The sequence below is a fragment of the Mobula birostris genome, chromosome 2, assembly GCF_030028105.1.
Source record: "Mobula birostris isolate sMobBir1 chromosome 2, sMobBir1.hap1, whole genome shotgun sequence".
Taxonomy (NCBI): domain Eukaryota; kingdom Metazoa; phylum Chordata; class Chondrichthyes; order Myliobatiformes; family Myliobatidae; genus Mobula; species Mobula birostris.
Window position 1 is genome coordinate 142,550,294 of NC_092371.1, and position 24,808 is coordinate 142,575,101.

At 40.8% G+C, this 24,808-nt stretch overlaps 2 protein-coding genes across 3 annotated transcripts in view; both read left to right on the forward strand.

The window, feature by feature from the left end:
• The window catches only part of LOC140192247 (ras-related GTP-binding protein D), a 36,030-nt gene extending 16,258 nt beyond the window's left edge, over positions 1–19,772 (forward strand). For both annotated transcript variants that reach the window (XM_072249932.1, XM_072249927.1), the window contains exons 3-7: positions 2,186–2,385; positions 7,283–7,397; positions 14,956–15,098; positions 16,954–17,102; positions 17,999–19,772. In XM_072249932.1, coding sequence (XP_072106033.1) covers positions 2,186–2,385; positions 7,283–7,397; positions 14,956–15,098; positions 16,954–17,102; positions 17,999–18,150 — 759 coding nt within the window. In that variant the 3' untranslated portion in view covers positions 18,151–19,772. The remainder of the gene's footprint in view (positions 1–2,185; positions 2,386–7,282; positions 7,398–14,955; positions 15,099–16,953; positions 17,103–17,998) is intronic.
• A 1,068-nt stretch (positions 19,773–20,840) lies between these two features.
• Positions 20,841–24,808, forward strand: part of ube2j1 (ubiquitin-conjugating enzyme E2, J1) — a 39,911-nt gene continuing 35,943 nt past the window's right edge. Inside the window, exon 1 of the mRNA XM_072249937.1 lies at positions 20,841–21,019. Within this exon, the coding sequence (XP_072106038.1) occupies positions 20,989–21,019 (31 nt within the window). The 5' untranslated portion in view covers positions 20,841–20,988. The remainder of the gene's footprint in view (positions 21,020–24,808) is intronic.

Below are 24,808 nucleotides of genomic sequence, written 5' to 3' on the forward strand. Positions count from 1 at the left end.
CCATGCGTAGATTACCACTCTGATCTTCCAGAGTACCATTTTGTCCCTTGCTATCCTTTTGCTCTTAACATATCTATAGAAGCTCTTTGGATTCCCCTTCACCTTGTCTGCTACTTCATGCCTTCTTTTAGCCTCCCTGATTTCCTTCTTAAGTGTTCTCTTCAATTTCTTATCCTCCTCAAGTTCCTCATTTCGTGTGAGTAAGCCTCAACAGCAGGTTCAGAAACAGTTATTACCCCTCAACCATCAGGCTCTTGAATGAAAGCGGATAACTTCTCCCAAATTCAGGTGCCCCATCGAAATGTTCCCACAACCTATGGACTAACTTTCATGTTCTCTTCATCTCATGTTCTTAATATTTGTTGCTTATTTATTTATTATTATTCTTTCTTTCTTTTTGTATTTGCACAGTTTTGTTGGCTTTTGCACATTGGTTGAATGCCCAAGTTGGTGCAGTCTTTCATTATTATTATTTATTGCATATGTCCGCAAGAAAATGAATCTCAGGGCTGTATATGGTGACATATGTGTACTTCGTTCCTACCTGCCTATACCTGCTATGTATCTCCTTTACTTAACCAAGGTTTCAATATCTCTCAAAACCAAGTTCCTTAAACTTATTATTCTTACCTTTTAATCTTCCAGGAACATACAAACACTGTACTCGCAAAGTTTCACTTTCCAAGAGCACCTTAGCCAGAAAACAACCTGTCCCGATCCACACTTGCTAATACCATCAAAATCCTTGCACAAACTTCTGTCACCTGCCCTGTCTCATTCCCTAATAGGAGATCAAGTATTGCACACTCTTGTTGGGATCTCTATGCACTGATTAAGGAAACTTTCTTGAACACTTTTGACAAACTTTCTATCCCATATAGTCCTTTTACAGTATGGGATTCCCAGTCAGAATGTGGACAGTTAAATTCACCTACTATTAGAACCTTATGTTTCTTCCAACAGTCTGTGATCTCTCTACAAATTTGCTCCTCTAAATCCTACAGACTGTGGGGTGGTGTATAATATAATCCTGTTAACGTGGTCATACAGTACAGTGAAAAGGACAAGCACTATAGCTAAAATATGGGTGTGTGCCTAAGACTTTTGCACAGTACTGTAAACTGTTTTTTCTGTGTGGATTAATTTTGATTTGATTTGAAGCACATGGTGGAAAGACATCCACCTCCATCCTCTCTTTATTTTCTCTTGGAACAGCAATATCTGTGAGATGAGTTTTTGTTAATATTAGTAAACATTTAGTATATACAATACTGTGTCAATGTCTCAGGCACCCTATCTATATATATGTGACTATGACATATGAGACTAAGAGCAAAAGGATAGCAAGGGACAAAATAGTCATCTGAAAGATCAGAGTGGTAATCTGTGCGTGGAGCCAAAAGTTGGGGGAGACCTTAACTGATAAGTTTGTGAAGATTCGCAATGACACCTTAAACTTTGACAAATTCCCATAGATGTGTGGTGGAGAGTATATTGACTGGTTGCATCATAGCTTGATATGGAAAGACCAATGCCCTTGTACGGAAAAGCTGACAAAAGGTAGTGGATACGGCCAGTTCATCATAGGTAAAGCCCACCCCACCATTGAGTACATCTACACACAGCACTGTCACAGGAAAGCAGCGTCCATTATCTAGGACCCCCACCATCCAGACCATGCTCTCTTCTCACTGCGGTCATCAGAAAGAAGGTACAAGAGCCTCAGCACCCACCTCGCCACGTTCAGGAACAAGTACTATCCCTCAACCATCAGGCTCTTGAACCAGAGGAGATAACTTCACTCAACATGATACATCCCATCACTGAACTGTTCCCACAACCTATGGACTCACTTTCAAGGATCCTTCATCTTATGTTCTCAATATTTATTTTTTTTATTATTATTATTTATTTTTTATATTTGTACAGTTTGTTGTCTTGCACGCTGGTTGTTTGTCTATCCTATTGGGTGCTGTATTTCATTGATTCTATTGTGTTTCTAGTATATACTGTGAGTGCCGACAAGAAAATGAACCTCATATGGTGACATGTATGTACTTCGATAACAAATTTACTTTGAACTTTATACAAACATCCAGATGAGGAGGAAATTGGCCTACTGAAGTAATTCTGTTTTATCCTTAAGTACACATTCTGAAATATTTTTTTCTTTGATGAAATTCAGGATGATTATATGGAAGCCTTGGCCAGACTGCATCTTACTGTATCCAGGGCATACAAAGTGAACAAAGAGATCAATTTTGAAGTTTTCATTCATAAAGTAGATGGTTTATCTGATGACCACAAGATAGAAACACAGAGAGATATCCACCAACGAGCAAATGACGATCTTGCGGATGCTGGTTTGGAAAAAATTCATCTCAGGTGAGAATCCCCTGAAAGTATAATTCCTGCTATGCACTGAATGCCTCTATTCTGGCAATGAAACTTCGGTAATGCAAAATGTATCTTGTGTAAAAGTACTGATTTAATCTAGTTCTGTATCATGTATGTATTGTGCAATTTTCAGACCCTACATCAGTTTTCTATCAGATTTGCATTGTCAAACTTTCAGCGATTATACATGGGTGTTCATTGAAAAGTGTGTAAAATAGAAAGGTAAGTAATTTAGGTCAACCATTTTTGTTGCTATTGCAGTACTCTCATAAGAGGAGCCTATTGCTCCTCTATTGCATTTGTTGGTAAATTCAGGAAACAACATTGTTCAAATGCTAGAAAATTTCTTCATATGAGAAGCCATTTGAGAATAATTGAATGAATTCCTTGGAATTAAAAGAAATTGGAACTTTTCTGTACCTGACTAAAACATGCATATTTCTGATTCTTCAGAGAAAGCAGAGGATTATTACCATTATCATCACTAAGGAGATGTCCTCCTTCTTCAAAGAAAGGGGCTTCCCTTCTTCCACCATCCTGTTACTTGTTAAAATGCTATCCCCTTCTCTCAGTTCCTCCACCTTCATCACATCTGCTCTTGAGGTGAGGCTTTTCATTTCAGAACTAAGAAGATGTCCTTCTTCAAAGAAAGGGGCTTTCCTTCCTCCACCATCAACGCCGCCCTCAACCACACCTCTTCCATTTCGCACACATCTGCCCTCAACCCATCCTCCTATCACCCCACCAGGGGTAGGGTTCCTCTTGTCCTAACTTACCACCCCACCTGGTCTCTGAACCCAAATCCATCAAAAACTGAAGCATGTGCATTCTACCTGAGGAATCGAGAATCAACTCGGAAACTTGAGATCTTCTGGTGTGGAAAGGAGCTCGAACACCATCCGACTCCAACTTCTGGGCGTGACACTGGATAGGACGCTCTCATTTGCCACCCACATCCAAAAACTCCGAGGGAAAATTGGCTCTCACAATTCTCTCTTGAAAAAATTAGCAGGCACGAAATGGAGAGCTAATGTTCACACACTTAGATCAACTGCCCTAGCACTCTGCTATGCACCTGTGTGGGGCAGATCAGCCCATGCAAAGAAAATAGACCCATTGCTTAACAAAGCCTGCTGAATAATCACGGGCACACTGCACCCCACACCCACTAACATCATTTACAGACTTGCGGGCATTGATCCCCCAAAGATCCGGAGACACACTACAACAAAAATTGAAAAAGGTAAACAGAACTTGGACCCACTTCACCCACTACATCATCATGTGCCAGTTTCCAACAGCCTAAGATCGAGGAAAAGGTTTGCTACAGTGGAGGAACTACCGCATGGAACATCCCCCAAAACATACAGGATTGAACTCTGGCATCAAACAGAAGCCAGAACCCCACCAAACAATACAGTGCAAGACCCCACAGAAATGTTGCCAGACGGGGCACTGCTTGACAGATGGAAGTGGTGCACTCTCGACAGAGTGAGAGCGGGAGTTTGTAGGACGGGAGACAATATGGTGAAGTGGGGTTTAAAGAGCAGCGAATCCTGTGAGTGTGGCAAAAGGGTGCAGGACATTGAACACGTTCTGCGCAACTGCCCACTCTCACCTGGTTTAGCTGACACTGACCTGCTCAACGTCAACCAAACAACACTAGTGGCTGGCTGTCTGGTGTGACAAGCTATGATGATGACCACCCCACCAGCCTCCATGTCCAGCACATAATTCTCCGTAACTTCCCCCATCTCCAATGGGATCCCACCACCAAGCACATCTTCTCCTCCCCCCCCCCTTTGCGTTCCACAGGGATTGCTCCCTAAGCAACTCCCTTGTCCGTTTGTCCCTCCCCACTGATCCCCCTCCTGGCACTTATCCTTGCAAGTGGAACAAGTACTACACTTGCCCCTACACCTCCTCCCTCACTTCCATTCAGGGCCCCAAACAATCCTTCCAGGTGAGATGACACTTCACCTGTGAGTCTGTTGGAGTCATCTACTGTATCCTGGTGTGGCCTCCAGTATATCGGTGAGACCCGAAGTAGATTGGGAGACCTCTTTGCCGAGCACCTACGCTCCATCCGTCAGATCTTCCACCCATTTTAATTCTACTTCCCATTCCCATTCTGATATGTCAGTCCATGGTCTTTTCTACAGTCACAATGAGGCCACACTCAGGTTGGAGGAACAACACAACACCTTGTATTCCGCCTGGGTAGACTCCAACCTGATAGCATGAACATCAATTTCTTGAACTTCCAGTAATGACCAACCCACACCGCCCCCTTCACCATTCCCTATTCCAATTTCCCTCTCACCTTACCTCCTTACCTGCCCATCACCTCCCTCTGGTGCTCCTCCCCCTTTTCTTTCTTCCATGGCTTTCTGTCTTCTCCAATCAGATTCCCCCTTCTCCAGCCCTGTATCCCTTTCACCAATCAACTTCCCAGCTCTTTACTTCATCCCTCCTCCCTCCCGGTTTCACCGATCACCTTGTGTTTCTTCCTCCCCTCCCCCCCCCACCTTGTTCCTCTGACTCCTTGTTTCTTTTCTCCAGTCCTGGTGAAGGGTCTCGGCACGAAACATCAACTATTTACTCTTTTCCATGTATACTGCCTGGCCTGCTGAGTTCCTCCAGAGTTTTGTGTGTGTTGCAGAGGATTATTGCACAGAATTGGAGCGTAGGTCTTTTCATAGATGAATCATGTTAAGGCAGGCAATGCTAATCTGTTGATTGGAGAGCATGACTTCCTAGTTCCGAGTGATATTTGTGTCATGCTGAAATGCCAGAAGCTTAAAATACATAAAATGCCATTCTGGAACCGAAGGTCTCAAATAGAAGGAGAACATTGCTAAAGTGTTGTACCAATTCATTGGATATAAGAGGATTTCCTTGAGAGTTCATCCAGGCTAAAAAAGTTTATTATTCGGCTTGCAGTACCAGAATAAAACAGGAAACAAAATGGCGGTTTTCTATCCCTCTCAGGCAAATAACAGGCACAATAGACAAAGGGGAGTAATTGGATGTTGTTTACTTAGATTTTCAAAAGGCCTTTGACAAGGTGCCACACATGAGATTACTAAACAAGATAGAGCCCATTGTATTAAGGGAAAGATAAAAAATTGGCTGACTGCAGGAGGGAAAGAGTGGGAGTATAGGGGGACTTTTCTGGTTGACTGCCGGTGACTAGTGGCGTTCTGCAAGAGTCGGTGTTGGGGCCATTTCTTTTCATGTTGTATGTCAGTGATTTGGAACACACAACTGATGGCTTTGTGGCCAAGTTTGTGGACAATATGTAGATAGGTGGAGGGACACGAATGTTGAGGATGCAGGGAGTCTGGAGAAGGACTCGGACAGATCAGGAGAATGGGCAAAGCAGCGGAAGATGGAATATCATGTAGGGAAGTGTATGGTCATGCAAGTTGGTAGAAGAAATAAAGGTGTAGACAATTTTCTGCACTGGGAGAAAATTCAGAAATCAACAGCTGCAAAGGGACTTGTGAGTCCTTGTGCAGGATCCCTTACGGTTAGCTTGCAGGTTGAGTTGGTGGTAAGGAAGGTAAATGCAATGTTAGCGTTCATTTCAAGAAGAGTAGAATATAAGAGCAACGATGTAATGCTGAGATTTTATAAGATATTGGTTAGATTGCACTTGGGGTATTGTTAGCATTTTTGGGCCCCTTATCTAAGAAAGTATGTGCTGGCATTGGAGAGGGTCTAGAGGAGGTTCAGTGAAAATAGAAGGTTAATGTATGAGCTCTGGGCCTGTACTCATTGGAGTTTAGAAGAATGCGGGTGGGATCTCATTGAAACTTATCAAATATTGAAAGGCCTGTGGAGAGGATGTTTCCTACATTTGGGGACTCTAGTACCAGAGGGTACAGCCTCAGAATGGAGGGATGTCCATGTAGAACAGAGATGAGGAGGAACCTTTTTAGCTAGAGGGTGGTGAATCTGTGGAATTCATTGCCACAAATATGTGTGGAGGCCAAGTCATTGGGTATATTTAAAGGAGAGGTTGATAGGTTCTGATGAATTAGGGCATCAAAGATTACAGGGAGAAGACAGGAGAATGACTTTGAGAAGGATAATAGTGGAATTTGAATGGCAAATAGCCTAATTCTGTTCCCATGATTTACTGGTCTATGGTCTCACCAGCAGAGGCATATGATTCTTTTTCAATGGGAATACTAGCTCACCAAAAACATTCCTGTGTCCCTGACCCTGTAGGATCCACTGGAGCTGGGGTTAAATGAGAACTCCGTCCTACAACAGGTACAGTAAAATCACAAATATGCTTGCAGGCATATAAACTGACATTTATGCATGCAACGCAATAAGTGAAATAAAACTGGAAGATGTATTTCAATGAAATTTTATAAGCTGGGAAAAGGAAATGAAACAGTTGAAATTTCCATCTGATGCTGTGTAATATACCTACTTTATCCTGGCTGTCTCAAATTATAAATCTGTGGAAAGAATTTGTAAATTAAGATTAAGATTAACATGTTCTCCATAACCCTCAACTACCAGGTCTAGCACTACAATGAGTAATGACGTGAGGGAAATATAAGTATTTCTCCAACAACCTTGTGTAAGAAACCATTTGCTTTGATCCCATTATGATTTTTGGTGTTAAGAAGATTATCAATGATGATACTGCTTCAGATTGACAGTGGGCTCTGAAGGATGGCTTTAAAGTTGAGTGCAGTGGAAGAAATTATCTTGATGTTCCTACGATAAACTGTAAGATTCTCACTGGATTCCATATGTTCATAATAGCATTGATCTTTTTCTCTGCATTCTGCATAACTTAATATACTTTTTAAAGAGGTTAACAATATCTAGTCATTAACAATAGTTCTTTTATTTCTCACAGTTTCTATTTGACAAGTATTTATGACCATTCAATATTTGAAGCATTTAGCAAAGTGGTGCAGAAACTGATTCCTCAGCTTCCAACCTTAGAGAATCTATTAAACATCTTTATCTCAGTAAGTTTTATTTCTTAACTATTGTAGCTATTAGGCTAGCAGAATCACGTTGGTGTATTTTTAAATAAGCTTGTTTTAGAACATTCCTCTAAGTTTGATTTAATAGTGAAAGCTGCAATTATCTTGTCGAAAACTTCCTACACTTTGAGAATGGCAACATGTAATGATGATATGAAAATTAAAACAAACTACAGATGCTAGAAATCTAAAGTAAAAACAGAAAATTGTGGAATTACTCTGCAGAAGAGTTTGTACCTGTTCAAAGAGAAGCAGGGTTAATGTCTAGATTGAAGATCCTTTGTCAGGATTGGGAAGGAGTGAAAAGAAATTTACTGTACCAAGAGAGGGCAGATGTCTCTGTTAGAGTAAAGCTGAGGTGACCATAGTGATATTGTGAACAAGGCTATCTTGCCAATGAATGAGTGGAAGTAGTTGTAAAGTGCAAACAGAAATTAATAATACAGCCTAGGTGTTGAAGTACGGACCATGAAGGCAAGACCGGCAAATTAGGCTAGCCATGTCCTCCTCCACTTTCACAGGCGGGAAAAGAACAAGCTAAGCCAATATCACAGATGGACAACTGATACAGATGAATCAAGTAACCTGAATTATTGAGTTCAGAAAGCTGCAACATGCCTTGATAAAGATGAAGGAAGTTCCTCAAGCTTGTGTTGGGCCTCGTGGTAACACTGCAGGAGGCCACAGTCCGATGGATCAGAATGGGCACGGGATACAGAATTAAAGTGAAGGGCAACAGGAAGCTATTTGGTTATCATATTTCACACAATCAACTAAAGTTGATTATTTAGGAAATCAATCTGGAAGATAACTACACTATAAATGTGATTGATTTAATGCACGTAATTTTAATGTAACTATTCTCCATTCAAATCTATCCTGAAGAAATGTAAGACTTATTGGGAGAAGTTGCCATGAGCTAGACTCAGCAATCAGAATACATTCAAGTAACACACACAAAATGCTGGAGGAACTCAGCAGGCCAGGCAGCATCTATGAAAAAAAGCCTGGCCTGCTGAGTTCCTCTTCATTTTGTGTGTGTTACTTGGATTTCCAGCATCTGCAGATTTTGCCTTGTTTGTGTTCAGAATACATTCACTTTGTTTGCTGTTCAGTGCAAGTTCAGTCATATGTTCTACCCCCTCTGCCTCCAAATGAGCTGTTGTCAATGACAGACTGAGGATATCAAAGAACGGACAAAGCACCTCCACTCCATCTACCTTATTGCACCACTGCAGAATACACTGCACAACAGAATACTGTAAAAGGAATTGTCATTAGCTAATCTGCTGCAAAGAATCATTCTTTTCGAAAGTTAGGATATACATCTGCTGCTGAGTTTAAATATGTTACTGAAATAATTAAATACTTAAAAAATAAATCTGTTTTTCTTAGTAGACAGGTAACACCTAGTTGATTTTCTAGACATGATAATGGAAAGTTAATCTTATGTTTTTTCCTTGAGTCCTGTATAACAAGGACATTCAGGTAATGATCTGAATAGATTAAGTTCAAAGTTGCTTTTGGAAAGGAAGACAGCATATTTAAAATTGCAAGAGATTGTTATATTTAATTATAGTCATATCATGTTTTAATTGTTAGAAACAACATATCAGTTCTGCCTCAGTCACATTATAAACCATCTAATTCTAGCCATTTTAAATTAAAATTCACTAGATTATTATTTAGGTCACATTCCATGTGGTCCCTAGGATCTAAACTGCAATGAGTGAAAATGAATATCTGACCAGTTCTAGGGCTAACTGCGTAATCAAGGACTGCACAAATCATAATATGAGTTTATAATCTCAGTTTATTTTACAGTTTGATAGTGACCTAATATGACAAAATTGTTTGAGTTAAAAAGATTTGATAGCATATTGGTGATGTTAAAGCACTAGTAAATTCAAGGCTTTGATGATCCACAGAAGTAAAATCAAAGCTCAAAGTAAATTTATTATGCAAGTTCATCTGTGTCACCATATACAACTCTGAGATTCATTTTTTGCAAGCATACTCAGTAAATCCACAATAGAATTGGGGTGGCATGGGAGCACAGTGGTTAGCACAATGCTTTACTGTACAGGCGACCCAGGTTCAATTGCCTATGAGGAGTTTGTATGTTCTCCCCATGACTGCGTGGGTTTCCTCCCACAATCCAAAGATATACCGGTTGGTAGGTTAATTGGTTATTGTACATTGTCCCATGGTTAGGCTAGGATTAAATTGGGGATTGCTGGGGGCATAGCTGAAAGGGCTGGAAGGGCCTACTTCATGCTGTATCTCAACAAATAAATAAATAAAAGAATAGCCGTAACAGAATCAATCCATGAACACGAGGAATTCTGCAGATGCTGGAAATTCAAGCAACACACTGCAAATTTGCTGGTGAACGCAGCAGGCCAGGCAGCATCTCTAGGAAGAGGTACAGTCGACGTTTTGGGCCAAGACCCTTCGTCAGGACTAACTGAAGGAAGAGCTAGTAAGAGATTTGAAAGTGGGAGGGGAAGGGAGAGATCCGAAATGATAGGAGAAGACAGGAGGGGGAGGGATGGAGCCAAGAGCTGGACAGGTGATTGGCAAAAGGGATGTGAGAGGATCATGGGACAGGAGGCCCAGGGAGAAGGAAAAGGGGGAGGGGGGGAAACCCAGAGGATGGGCAAGGGGTATAGTCAGAGGGACAGAGGGAGAAAAAGGAGAGTGAGAGAAAGAATGTGTGTATATAAATAAATAACGGATGGGGTACAAGGGGGAGGTGGGGCATTAGCGGAAGTTAGAGAAGTCAATGTTCATGCCATCAGATTGGAGGCTACCCATACGGAATATATGGTGTTGTTCCTCCAACCTGAGTGTGGCTTCATCTTTACAGTAGAGGAGGCCGTGGATAGACATATCAGAATAGGAATGGAATGTGGAATTAAAATGTGTGGTCACTGGGAGATCCTGCTTTCTCTGGCAGACAGAGCGTAGGTGTTCAGCAAAGCGGTCTCTCAGTCTGCCTTGGGTCTCGCCAATATATAGAAGGCCACATCGGGAGCACCGGGCGCAGTATATCACCCCAGCCGACTCACAGGTGAAGTGTCGCCTCACCTGGAAGGACTGTCTGGGGCCCTGAATGGTGGTAAGGGAAGAAGTGTAAGGGCATGTGTAGCACTTGCTCCGCTTACAAGGATAAGTGCCAGGAGGGGGATCAGTGGGGAGGGATGGGGGGGACGAATGGACAAGGGAGTCACGTAGGGAGCGATCCCTGTGGAAAGCGGGGGGGGGGAGAAGGAAAGATGTGCTTAGTGGTGGGATCCCGTTGGAGGTGGCGGAAGTTACGGAGAATAATATGTTGGACCTGGAGGCTGGTGGGTGGTAGTTGAGGACCAGGGGAACCCTATTCCTAGTGGGGTGATGGGAGGATGGAGTGAGAGCAGATGTGCGTGAAATGGGGGAGATGCGTTTGAGAGCAGAGTTGATGGTGGAGGAAGGGAAGCCCCTTTCTTGAAAAAAGGAGGACATCTCCCTCGTCCTGTAATGAAAAGCCTCATCCTGAGAGCAGATGCGGCGGAGACGGAGGAATTGCGAGAAGGGGATGGCATTTTTGCAAGAGACAGGGTGAGAAGAGGAATAATCCAGATAGCTGTGAGAGTCAGTAGGCTTAGAGTAGACATCAGTGGATAAGCTGTCTCCAGAGACAGAGACAGAAAGATCTTGTAAGGGGAGGGAGGTGTCAGAAATGGACCAGGTAAACTTGAGGGTAGGGTGAAAGTTGGAGGCAAAGTTAATGAAGTCAACAAGCTCAGCATGCATGCAGGGAGCAGCGCCAATGCAGTCGTCGATGTAGTAACGGAAAAGTGGGGGACAGACACCAGAATAGGTGTGGAACATAGATTGTTCCACAAAGCCAACAAAAAGACAGGCATAGCTAGGACCCATATGGGTGCCCATGGCTACACCTTTAGTTTGGAGGAAGTGGGATCCCTTTGTTTCAAGAGTTGAACCTGATGGTTGAGGGGTAGTAACTGTTTTGAAACATGGTGGTGTGAATCCTGAGGCTTCTGTATCTTCTCCCTGATGGCAGCAACGAGAAGAGAGCACATCTTGGGTGGTGGGGAACCCTGATGTTGGATGCTGCCTTCCTGTGACAAGGTTTCATGTGGATGTGCTCAATGGTGAGGAGGACTTTATCGATGATGGAGTGGGCCGTATCCACTACTTTCTGTAGGACTTTCCATTCAAGAGCACTGGTGCTTCCCTAACAGGCTGTGATACTCTCCACTACACATCTATGGAAGTTTACTGAAGATTCAGATGTCATGCCAAACAAGTAGAAGCGCTGTTATGCTTTTCTCGTAATTGCGCACGTGCTGGGCATAGGACAGGTCCTCCAAAATTCAAATCCTATCACAGCAGCTGGGAAATTTAACTTTGTTTAAAGTAAAAAGCTGATAACAGAAATGAAACCATGAAACTACTAGCTTGTTAATACAATCATTTCAATCACTAAGGTTTTTGTGATACTAGGAAACAGGTTTAACATTTAAAAATCCACAGAAACATTGTTAATTCTTAATTGTCCCTTTAAAATGAAACAGTAAACTATTTATAGTTATAGTATAGTGAATAATAGTCCTAAATGCAGGAAGATTACACTGTGTGCTCACATAATCATGGATTAGTTTTTAGAACACAATATGCATGCAGAAACGATAATGAAATGTCAGGAGCTTTTCATATAATATTCTTCCTATTTTACTTCTAATTTGAAGGTAGTGGTTGTCTTTTGTCGAATGTGGTACCTCATTCAAGCTTCCCTATGTAAAACAATAAATAGAATAAGGATAGAAAATGCCAAAAAAATCCAGCATTTCGTGTAGTACTGGTAGCAAGAGAAACAGAAACCTTTTAAGTCAATGACTTTGCTTCAGAGCTCAGCATCAGCGGTTATTTTTTGCTTTTTAAGGAATTTGGCAAGCCTATATCACTGTCTTGATTATGTGCTTGTTTCCCAAGATCACAGGTTATCAACTTGTGTCAATTCTTGCTGATTACAAAATAGATAAAATTGTTTTCATTGACAGAATTATATCTACTCACTGAACCACTGCAAAATTATCATAATTGTTGTAGAAAAAAGAATTCCATTCTATACTGGGTTACATAGAACATAGTACAGCACAGTACAGGCCCTTTGGCGCACAATGTTGTGCCAACCCTCAAACCCTGCCTCCCATATAAGCCCCAACCTTAGATTCCTCCATATACCTGTCTAGTAGTCTCTTAAACTTCACTAGTGTATCTGCCTCCACCACTGACTCAGGCAGTGCATTCCACACACCAACCACTCTCTGAGTAAAAAACCTTCCTCTAATATCCCCCTTGAACTTCCCACCCCTTACCTTAAAGCCATGTCCTCTTGTATTGAGCAGTGGTGCCCTGGGGAAGAGGCGCTGGCTATCCACTCTATCTATTCCTCTTATTATCTTGTACACCTCTATCATGTCTCCTCTCATCCTCCTTCTCTCCAAAGAGTAAAGCCCTAGCTCCCTTAATCTCTGATCATAATGCATACTCTCTAAACCAGGCAGCATCCTGATAAATCTCCTCTGTACCCTTTCCAATGCTTTCACATCCTTCCTATAGTGAGGCGACCAGAACTGGACACAGTACTCCAAGTGTGGCCTAACCAGAGTTTTATAGAGCTGCATCATTACATGGCAATGCTTAAACTCTATCCCTCGACTTATGAAAGCTAACACCCCATAAGCTTTCTTAACTACCCTATCCACCTGTGAGGCAACTTTCAGGGATCTGTGGACATGTACCCCCAGATCCCTCTGCTCCTCCACACTACCAAGTATCCTGCCATTTACTTTGTACTCTGCCTTGGAGTTTGTTCTTCCAAAGTGTACCAGCTCACACTTCTCCGGGTTGAACTCCATCTGCCACTTCTCAGCCCACTTCTGCATCCTATCAATGTCTCTCTGCAATCTTTGACAATCCTCTACACTATCTACAACACCACCAATCTTTGTGTCGTCTGCAAACTTGCCAACCCACCCTTCTACCCCCACATCCAGGTCGTTAATAAAAATCACAAAAAGTAGAGGTCCCAGAACAGATCCTTGTGGGACACCACTAGTCACAATCCTCCAATCTGAATGTACTCCCTCCACCACGACCCTCTGCCTTCTGCAGGCAAGCCAATTCTGAATCCACCTGGCCAAACTTCCCTGGATCCCATGCCTTCTGACTTTCTGAATAAGACTACCGTGTGGAACCTTGCCAAATGCCTTACTAAAATCCATATAGATCACATCCACTCCACTACCCTCATCTATATGCCTGGTCACCTCCTCAAAGAACTCTATCAGGCATGTTAGACACGATCTGCCCTTCACAAAGCCATGCTGACTGTCCCTGATCAGACCATGATTCTCTAAATGCCCAGAGACCCTATCTCTAAGAATCTTTTCCAACAGCTTTCCCACCACAGATTTAACACTCAGTCAAAAATGTCAAAGGGTAGCTTCACACCAATAATCAGCATCAGTAAGGAGGTTATGGCCACTCTGATAGTATAAATATTGTCAATTTAATATAAAGGATTAGGCTTCATACCAACCTTCTGTAAATTGCAAAATGCCCTCTGACTTATTTTGTTATCACTAAATTATGTCAACATCTGTATGTTTTATTTTTGACACAATGAAAGTTATGGTTAGCCCTTTCATCAAAGGAACACTTGGAATTTCTGGTTTTTTTAAATTCATTTTTGTGATCTGAGCATTGTTGGTAAGTTCAGCTTTTAATACCACTCATAATTGTCCTAGAGCTAAGTAGTTTGCCAGGCTATTTCATAGAGAAATTAGTCAATCATCTTACAATGGATCTTCATATATAGCCCAGACTGTGTAAGAATGGGAGGCACTCTTTGCCAAAAGGAAATGCAGCACCTTTATGTTTTAACAAAGGAAATTAACTGTTAATACATTTTTATTTTACTTTTTTATGTCAGCCTAATTTAAAGTTTGAGAGTGGTGGGTGCGTGAAATGCACTGCCGGTGATGATGGTGGAAGCAGATACAATAGGGGCTTTTAAGAGACTCTTAGATAGGTACGTGAAGCTTAGAAAAATAGAGAGCTGTGCAGTTGGGTAATTCTTGGCAGTTTCTAGAGTAAGTTACATGGTCGGCACAACATTGGGGGCTGAAGGGCCTGTAATGTGGTGTAGATTTCTATGTTCTAGTTTAAAGTTCATGAGGTGGCATAGTGGCATTTAAACTTGAACTTCAGACCAAAAGTGCAGGTCTCCAGAATACTAATCCAATATTTTAACTATGCTGGATACTTCTATAATGACAATGAAAGTAATTAACTAATTAAGGACCCGACCTGTATTATTAATTTGCTTGAATCATTTTCAATTTTATGAGCACTGATTATCCACATTTTTGGTTTCAAAATTATTTGGCTGTGCATCATTTATAAAATACCACCATTACATAATTGGCTTATTTGTTTTTTTCATTCGATTGTGTTTTGTATTTTGCAGAATTCAGGAATTGAAAAGGCCTTCCTCTTTGATGTAGTCAGCAAAATCTACATTGCAACAGATAGTATGCCAGTAGACATGCAAACTTATGAACTCTGCTGCGACATGATAGATGTTGTGATTGATATTTCCTGCATATATGGGTTAGTACAAGGCTGAACTTGTTGTAAAAAGAATGTAAAGAAAGGTGTACATTGTTTCTCAATCTCTGAGATATGTTCAACAAGCAGAACAATACCTGGATGGAAACTGTGTGCAATTTGGGTATTTTATAGAATAATACATCTAAAAGATTTTTAAAAATCAAAACAATAACATTTTGGCTGTGAAAATTGTTTATTGATTTATTTGCTGGATATGTGCCAACTTTACAGTGTATTTTCAAGCTGAATATGCTTATTAAAGAGCAAAACACCTGCAGATAATAGAAATCAGAAATATTATTAACATAACTAGCATATATCCCAAAGCTCTAACTTCACGACACTCCATCCTTCCAGCTACTGGGGAGTGTGGACAAGTAAAGATTAATGGGTAGGGTTTGGAGAGGTGTCCCATAGTGACAAGGGAATGTACACAGACTTCTCAGGAACAGTAGATCCAGGAAGGAGGATTATTATGGCAGGAAAAGCTTATAAGGACTTGAATACCCTAACTGAAACCATGGGATTTTGGGAGCTTTGCAATGCATCTGAAAAACTGATGCTAAAGTTGCCTTAAGCAAAAAGTTAAAGTTCTTTACCTTGATAAGTGATTTTTAAAAATTTTGTAATTCAGCAGTGAGCACTGTAGTTTTGTGTGTTATATAAATCAAGAAAGACAGCCTGAAAGGATCTTCAGGCTAGATTTCTAAAAATAAGATGACTTTGAATTTGAAAGCAGTGAAGACACCTTTGTGAGCTTGTACTTAAAGTTTTCTGAGGTGGCAGGTGTGCTTAAGGACCATCTTGTGAAAAAGCTGCAATAAATATTCATAGTGAACTCTTTGAGGTTAAGGCTTAAGGAGCCACTACATATAACAAAGAGCATAGGAACAGCCCCTCAACCTCAATGCTTCTGCTGACAATTATGTTTTTGTCAGGTTTCTGATTCCTATTTCAACTCATTCTCATCTGATGAACTGAGACCCTCTATCTGTTTGCAGAATTTATGCTGACATTTTTTGGCTGCACAAAATTTTGAGAGGAGCATAGTGGGATCCCACCTAGTGTCAGTTTACTTTGCATTTGTTTTGGGACCGCTGTACTACACTCCGCCTATGACCACAGGAGAAATTTGTGTGGTCATTTGAATGATGCTGCTATAGCATCTTCAGCACAAGTAAATCCTGGTACTTCTTTGAGTGGAGAGCAGCAATTGTTATTTGGACCAATGCATTGAACATTTCACTGGAGGTGATTTTTGGGCAATATTGCTTTGGTTGAATTGGATACCATTAAAACAGCAACAGGTTATCCGAAAATCCCTCACCAATGGGATTAGAAAATATTAATGACAGGAGCTAATTCTCCCAAAAATTATTAATTTGAAATTTGCCTTTGCAATCATGTTTTTTTTTCCTGCATTGTGTAGAATCACTTTGTTCCTGCTTTCTGAATCACCTGCTCTCCCATTCCCTCTCTTACTTCTGGCTTTCTATTCACTTGCCTAGAGAAGATTTTTGGATTCTGTTTTCAACCTGTTCTCACATACTCACCTTGCCCATTCCTACCCTGTGTCAGAGTAATTCTTTGATTGGAAGTCATCTTCCTGACTTTTCCCTTCTGTAAAAAAGTCCTACTGATAACAACTTGAAGTCCAGATTACATTGGTTAAAGGATCAACAGATTTATTTTTAACTTGACTGTGTTGTGACCACTTCCACTTCCCCTGCAGTTTATCAGGCAAAAGCTCGTTGATACCAGAAATCTGAATTCAATTAAGGTGCAAGCATCTATGCAAGGTAGCATAATACTGCTAGTCATTCCAAGGAAATCATTCTTTACGTTCTTTTCCCAGGCTTCGAGAATTTGGAGGAGGAAGTACGTATGACAAAGAATCTGTGGCAATCATAAAGCTGAACAACACGACTATTTTGTATCTCAAAGAAGTAACAAAATTTCTTGGTCTAGTTTGTTTTCTTAGGGAAGAAAGTTTTGAACGCAAAGGTAATTATTGTGTGTTTTCATCACAAAATTTTGAGAGGAGCATAGTAGGATCCCACCTAGGGTCAGTTTACTTTGCATTTGTTTTGGGACGGCTGTACTGCACTCTGCCTATGACCACAGTAAATGCTTACCTGACAAAATACTTACAAAAAATTACTGTAAAAGAATCCCTTTCCATGAATAGCACATAGACAGGTTTTCATATTTGTTGACCGCTGTTCCTGTAATATGGGATATTACTATGTAACTTAATCTTTGATTTCCTTTGCGTTATATTTGGGAAAATACAAGCTTTGCTCTATTTTCTTAATGACACATTCAGCATGGGCACTTACCATTTGTGCATGGCATTTCTGTTGTACCATGGTCATGCAATTCCTGGTTTTAAGGTAATCATTTAAACCTAAACCATGTTGACTCTTTAACTAAAGGAAAATACTGGAAGTCAGGAAAATACTGGAAGTCAGGAATATAGACATGAAATGTTGTTAATATTTAGCAGCTCAGGCAGACTTTTTGGAGGGAAAAGCAGACTCCGAACCTTTTAAGAGCAACGAACTGTCAGGACTTGGGATTTTCTACCCACTGGTTCTGTAGTTGTGTTGTGCAGATCTTTAAACATCAACTTTATCTTTGAAGCCAGCTTTAACATGGTGGGTGAATTCCAATAATAAATCACATCATTTAGCACAATTTGAATGAGCCAGAAATAATTTACTAAAAACAGAGTGTAGGAAATACTTTGGTCCATCATGCGTCATTAATGGAGAGTTAACACTTGAACCCATTGTGCAGCTGACAAAGCCCTGCTGTTAAACAGTTTGAATGTTTGTGAATAATGCCTTTTTGGCATTTACTAGTTTACTTTTTGTTTTCTTTTTTTTTTTACACTGCAGGTTTGATTGACTACAATTTTCACTGTTTCCGCAAAGCTATTCATGAGATTTTTGAGGTTCGCACGACCATGCTGAGGTGCCGCAAGCAGCATAGAAGACTGCAGAGAAACAAACTGGTAACCTCCAGTGGCACACCCAGGCATTTGTCATAATGTCTGCCATATACACTGTTTCTAGTAGCACGTTCAGTGATTCTAAGTAGCTAAACTGTGATGCCAATGCACTGACATGAATGAAGATGATGCTCAGGACATTAACTCCAATAGAGTACGCAAGCACTTTGTAAAAGGTATATTTTTCTTTAGCACATGCTAAAATCAGTATTTATCATATTTAACCATATATATTACAAATACATTTCTAATAGCAAACAAATGGAATGGCTATTTTATGCTGAGCTGCTGAAATTGTAGCAACTTATTGGAAAAAATAATTTAATATAATTAAATATATTACAGCTTTCTTTGTTAACTGACTTGGGTTGATAATTTTACACAATGACAGATTACTCTTAAATCTTCTGCTCTTAGATTCAGTTCTTCATTTCCTTCTCACTTTCTTCTGTTTCTTTCCCAAAGTAACTCTATAGTACATCAGATTTACAAAGCTCGAGCAATAAAACATCTTTATGAACCTCCCAAAGTTTAATTCTGTCGTCAACCATTATGGAAGGTACGACATCTCAACCAATCAATATTACTATATGTACACATAACAGAGTAGTAGAGTTTGTTGGACAGAAGTATTTTGCATGGTATTTTGTATTAAAGTAACAACTCATAAAACAATAAGGAAAGTGGTCTGCCATTATGTATGTCCTATACATAGAGTAATTGGAATCACATTCCCCTTCCATATTCCTTTCCTAAATGCACATTCATGTGTAGCTTCACACTTGCCAGAGAAGTTAAACTATTTAAATTGTTTTAATCATCTTCAAAAGTCATGGCCTCCCTTGCTCTTTCCCCTGAATTTTGTTGGTGGATAAATGTGAAAAACTTATTTTGTGATGTTGATACTTTATTCTTTGTTTCCCTACATCTGATGTCCCCTTCTCATCACTTTTCTTCCTCTAACATTTCCATTCACTCCCTTTTTACAGTTTTCAAATTTTACTTGCTTTCTTCATCGGTGTTGGCCTCTGCACATGGTTCTTGTAGATAAGATTTCCTGGTGTGTTTTAGTCCCAATGTCACTTTTCAGGCTTTCATGTTTGTTTCCTCTCTCCCTTCAGTAGCTTACATTCTAACATGGCCTAATGTTTCTTTCCTGAAATCCTACATTGCAGAGTACTGAGAAAGCTTCTCTCTCTTGCTTCATTTTGTCATTTATAGAGAAATTTGGACCTCTCTGACAAAACACTAAGTATTCATTTTAAATCTGATTCTGTGAGATTTACCTTAATCAAAGCCATTAAGGGAATAAAAAACAAAGTTGGATGTACGAAGTAAGATGACAAACCAGCCAAGTTGCTGTTGAACGGCAGAGCAGGTTCAAGTTGCTACTTGAGCACCTCCTGTTTTCCTTGCTGAATTTCATTTGTATTCCTGATTTCTCTCACATTCTTGCACTTTGCAGTTTTCTTGTTTCAACTTCCCATGCTCCACAGACATTTACTGATTTTAAACATGCTCGTCTTTGAACTGTAAGTAGAACAGAGACATTTGATTCAATTTAAATGGTGATATTTATTTTCCTGACTATCTACATTGCTGCCGCTAGATTGGGCACTATATTTGAAATTGCAGTACTCTATTTCATGAAGGCGAACATTGAGAATATTAGTAAGAAAATACTGTTTTATATTGTTTTTGAAAAATAAATGTAGATAAAATGTCATGATAGAGTGTGCTAGAATTTTAATAGTTTCAATTTATCAATACCATTCTGAGAAGCATTATATGTTGAAAACTTTCTAAATATACAACCATGGAACTCATACAAATTCAATGTACCAGATCGATATTTAGGTTAAAGACTCTTTCAAGGTGAAAATGTAAAGTCTAATTGAAGAGACAATTGCAAGGCAAGTATGCGAAACACTAAATGAACAAAATCACATTGGATTCTTTTTTGTTTATTTTACCTCCCCCTCCTTAAAGGAAAACAACTTTTTTCCGATAAGAAGGCTCACAAAATATGATAAAACAGAAGATTATCCTTATGTTAAACACGTTAGGTTAAGCCTCGGAGTAGCATAACCCGATAAAATGTTTTTAAAAATATTCATAAGCTTATTACGCGTGTTGTTCCTTGCCAGTTTAATACTAAAATTAGTTCTAAAGTGACCAACGATCTTTTGGGGTTGGATGGTCCCAACGCGACTTTTAGGCAAATTAAGTTACGGTAATTGTCTATTTCTCGTCATCTGAAAATCTTGTGTGGGTGAACGAAGTAGAGTAATATGTAGCGTAGCACAAATACCAGGAACCCTGCAAGGTGCTGGAAAACCAGGCAACACACACAAAATACTGGAGGAACTCAGCAGACAGGTAGTGTATCTTTTTGAAACGAGGCATCAAAATATATTACCAGTCACTCATTATGACTGACAGTGGCCTATTGTTGGGTTGACAAGATGCCAGATGGTGAGGACGTAACCAAGCCGTACCACTCTGAAACCTGCTGACAGCCCGGGCGTTCGCTCTTTATTGGAGGAAAGCGGCAGGAAGGGGGTGCGGCCTCGGTTAACAGCCAGCTCGTCGTCAGCCACGCCCGAATAGGCCAAGCTCTACCCCTCCCGGGCCGGTGTCTTTGGAAGACAGTGTCAGCTCGGTTGTTGTGGTGCCCGCCGGCTCCACTTGGAAGGGTGGGCTGGGGTGGGGTGAAGTGGAGGCGCGGTCAATGTGGCTGCGATTTGTCCCCACTAGGGAGCACCGGAGTGGTGTGTGAGGCCGGTCGCGCCAGACAGAGGGCGGGGATAGGCTGTTTGACGCCATAATCATCTCGCGAGAGCTCGCGGGTGAGGTGCAGACGTCAGCAGCATCAACATGGAGGGTCAGTACAACCTAAGGAACCCGGGTGAGTGAGTGACATCTTTTTAAAAAAAACATTGACTGCAGGGTCCCTGTTTCCCAAAAGAGTAGATCCCGGGTAGGGGCTACTCAACTTCTGGGGATCTGTCCTCCTCTACTCCTGCCATTGAGGTGGCTCAGTGTAATAAGCCGGTCAGGTTCCGATTGGCACCGAGCGAAGTACGGCCACTCCTTCCCCAGGCCGGCTCAGGGAGGCCCGTGGTATCCTCTGTATCATCGGGGTCCATTTCTGCACATGGGCTCTGGCTGTACCTTAGCGCTGTCATTGAGCCCTGGTTTCATTCAGTTAAACGTCGATGAGGTCAATCGGTGAGGGAGAGGTGTCAAGTGTTAGCAAGGATGCGGCCACTTGATCTCATCGCACCGGAGTAAACTGTTCACAGGCTAGTGAACTGCATGGTAACATTCTGGATCACCTGTTTGTACGTCTGTATAATTGGTCTGGGGTTATTTGAGGCGCATGCCATTTGGGGCATTTAATACATAGGGGGAGCTTGCCCCCACTATAACAACCTTAAGGAACTTAAATAGCCTCTGACAACCAAGTCCAGTTCCTGGCCTTTACGTGTGGTTTAGCTACTAAGCCTGGCGGGACCGTTTCTACCGACAGGAGACGGAGCAATGGCGGGTTACAGTAGCTTCGGGCAGATGAGACTCGTCAGGCGTGGTTGGCAGTTCATCGAGGAGAAGGAAAACTCTGATTTCAAACCTCCGGGGAGTAAACCCCAAGGGGGAAATCCGGAGCTGGAGTTCTTAAGGCAGTCTTACGTTGAGTTCAACGCTGACTGGCGTCTCCTGCAACGCTGCTGGTGAAAGCTGTATTGTTTTCTGCCGTTCCTTTGGGTTCATCAGCTGCGAGGAAAGGGGGAACTGCTTACACGGGCAACAGCTTGCTCTCCACACTGTACCTCCCAGGCTTGGAAATCTAGACAGCTGGCTCGCAACATCCATGGTTGACCCTGACCAGCGGGGACTCGGGAAATTGTTCAGGAGATACAGGACATGAGGTCTTCCCACATACTCTGTTCTTTCTGTCCTTGGTATATTCCATTCATCCATTAGTTTAGTTTGTGTTACAGTTTAAACAATCTTATTATTACCTTTCTTCCAAGAGCACAAGAAGAGGAGCCACCAGGTCCTTCGAGCTTGCCCCGCTATATTCAATCTTTAAAATATTTAGCCATCTCCACCATGAGTCTTGCCAATGATCTGGTCTCCAACACCCACAGGAGACAGAGAGCTCCAGAGATTCACCAGTCTGTGAGAGAGGAAATGTCTATGCATCTGGAGTTTAGTGAATTAACACTTCACTGTAGTTATCTCCCCTTGTTCTTGACTCTGTTATTTGTGAAAACATACCAACATCTAGTCTGTTGAGACCTCCAGTGATTCTGTATGTTTGAGTAAGGTTACCCTTCATCTTTTCTAAACTCCAAAGAATGTAGAGCCAAACAAACTGTCTAGCCTTTTTTGATAGGACAATCCTGTCATCTCAGTGATGGTGAAATCCTTTGGACAGTGACCTTGCTGACACTGTACAGCAGTAACAAAACCACCTTGTTCCTAAATTCCAACTACTTAATAAAGGCAAACATACTGTTTGGCTTCTTAACCTGTTGACTTTTTTTAAAAATATTCAGATTTAGAATAATGAATTCCCTCTGAACATCAGTCATCAGCATTCTTTCTCCTCCTTGATAATAATCCACCTTTTGCTTCCACTTACCAAAGTGCATTACCTCGTGCTTTCTCATGTTAAAGTCTATTTACTGTCACTCAATCTGTATCCTGTTTCAGAATCACAATGATCTCAGCACAGCACACCTTTCCTCCTGTTTTCATAATTCCCTCTTGAACTGTGCCAATTGCCTATCCAAAATTCAAATTTGTTCATAATATTTCCACTTTCTACTAACTGGTAGTTCCTTCACATTACTGAAGTAACTTATTAATGCAGCAGTGAAAGGATAAACTATATTAAAAATTTTGTTTAAAAAAACTTTACTGTATTTCTGCATAAGTTTTAATTTCAGATTCAACTTTTTTGCAGCCAAAAAGTTCTATTCAAAAAATTCAAAGGAACATCTAAACAAGCTTGATGCATTTTGGAAACAAGTCCTGTGGACTAATGAAGTTAAAATAGAACTTTTTGGCCGCAATGCACAAAGGTATGTTTGGAGAAAAAAGGGTGCAGAATTTCATGAAAAGAACACCACTCCAACTGTTAAGCACGGGGGTGGATCAATCATGCTTTGGGCTTGTGTTGCAGCCAGTGGCACAGGGAACATTTACTGGTAGAGGGAAGAATGAATTCAATTAAATACCAGCAAATTCTGGAAGCAAACATCACACCGTCTGTAAAGAAGCCGAAGATGAAAAGAGGATGGCTTTTAAAACAGGATAATGATCATAAACACACTTCAAAATCCACAATGGACTACCTCAAGAGGCACAAACTGAAGGTTTTGCCACAGTCCCCTGACCTAAACATCATCAAAAATCTGTGGATAGACCTCAAAAGAGCAGTGCATGCAAGACGGCCCAAGAAACTCACAGAAATAGAAGCCTTTTGCAAGGAAGAATGGGCGAAAATCCCACAAACAAGAATTGAAAGACTCTTAGCTGGCTACAAAAAGCGTTTACAGGCTGTGATACTTGCCAAAGGGAGTGTTACTAAGTACTACCATGCAGGGTGCCCAAACTTTTGCTTCAGGCCCTTTTCCTTTTTTGTTCTTTTGAAACTAGAAGATGGAAATAAAAGTTTTCTTGCTTAAAATAGTAAAGAAGTGTGTTCATCTTTAACTTTATGCCTTTTGGAAATCAGTTCACCTTTTACTTGCTTAGCTATTCACAGTAACAGAAATTTTGACCAGGGGTCCCTAAACTTTTGCATGCCACCGTAGATACAGATGAAACACAAGCTGTAGTTACTTGTGTAAATATTCCTACATTAGAATAAATGTGATAATGGTAAATGTAATGGGCAAATAGCTTGTATTATCTAGGAGACTTTGGAGATCCTGTGCATGGTATCCAATGCATCGTGTTCACTTATTCCCTTTCAGTTGATTACAGCTAATTTATGAAATTAAATTAATAAATAATATAAAACACAATGGAAATGAGGACATGTCCAAATAGAATTACTTCCTATTGTGTAAAATGTTGTATAAAACTTCTCAAGTGGAGCTTGAATTAAAGTGTCTAGGAATCTGGGAAACGGATTCTTAACACATACATCGAGTCATAGAGTATTACAGTACATAAACAGTCCCTTCAGCTCATCTAGTCCATACTAGCCTGGTCTTCAGCCTCGTCCCATCTACCTACATCAGGACCACAGTTTCTCTCATGTACCTTTCCAAACAAACGTCTGCCTTCCCCAGCAGCTCATTCTACATTCGCACCACAATCTTAGTGAAGAACTCTCCCCTCAGCTTCCCTTAAATATCTTACCTTTCACCCTAAAACTCTGAACTAGTACTAGTCTTATCCAACCCGAGGGGAAAAAGCCTGCAAACACTCACCCTATCTACACACCTCATAATTTTGTATATCTGTTAATGATCTCCCCTCATTCTCTTGTGCTCCAATGAATAAAGTATGAACTATTCAGCCTGTTCCTATATCTCATCCTTGTAAATTTTCTCTGTACTTTTTCAAGCCTCGCCCATGTCTTATACAACTTCAATATAACATTCCAAAATCTGTTCACAGTTCAACTTCAAGGTACTCAGTGCCTTGATTTATGAAAGCCCATGTGTCAATGACTCTC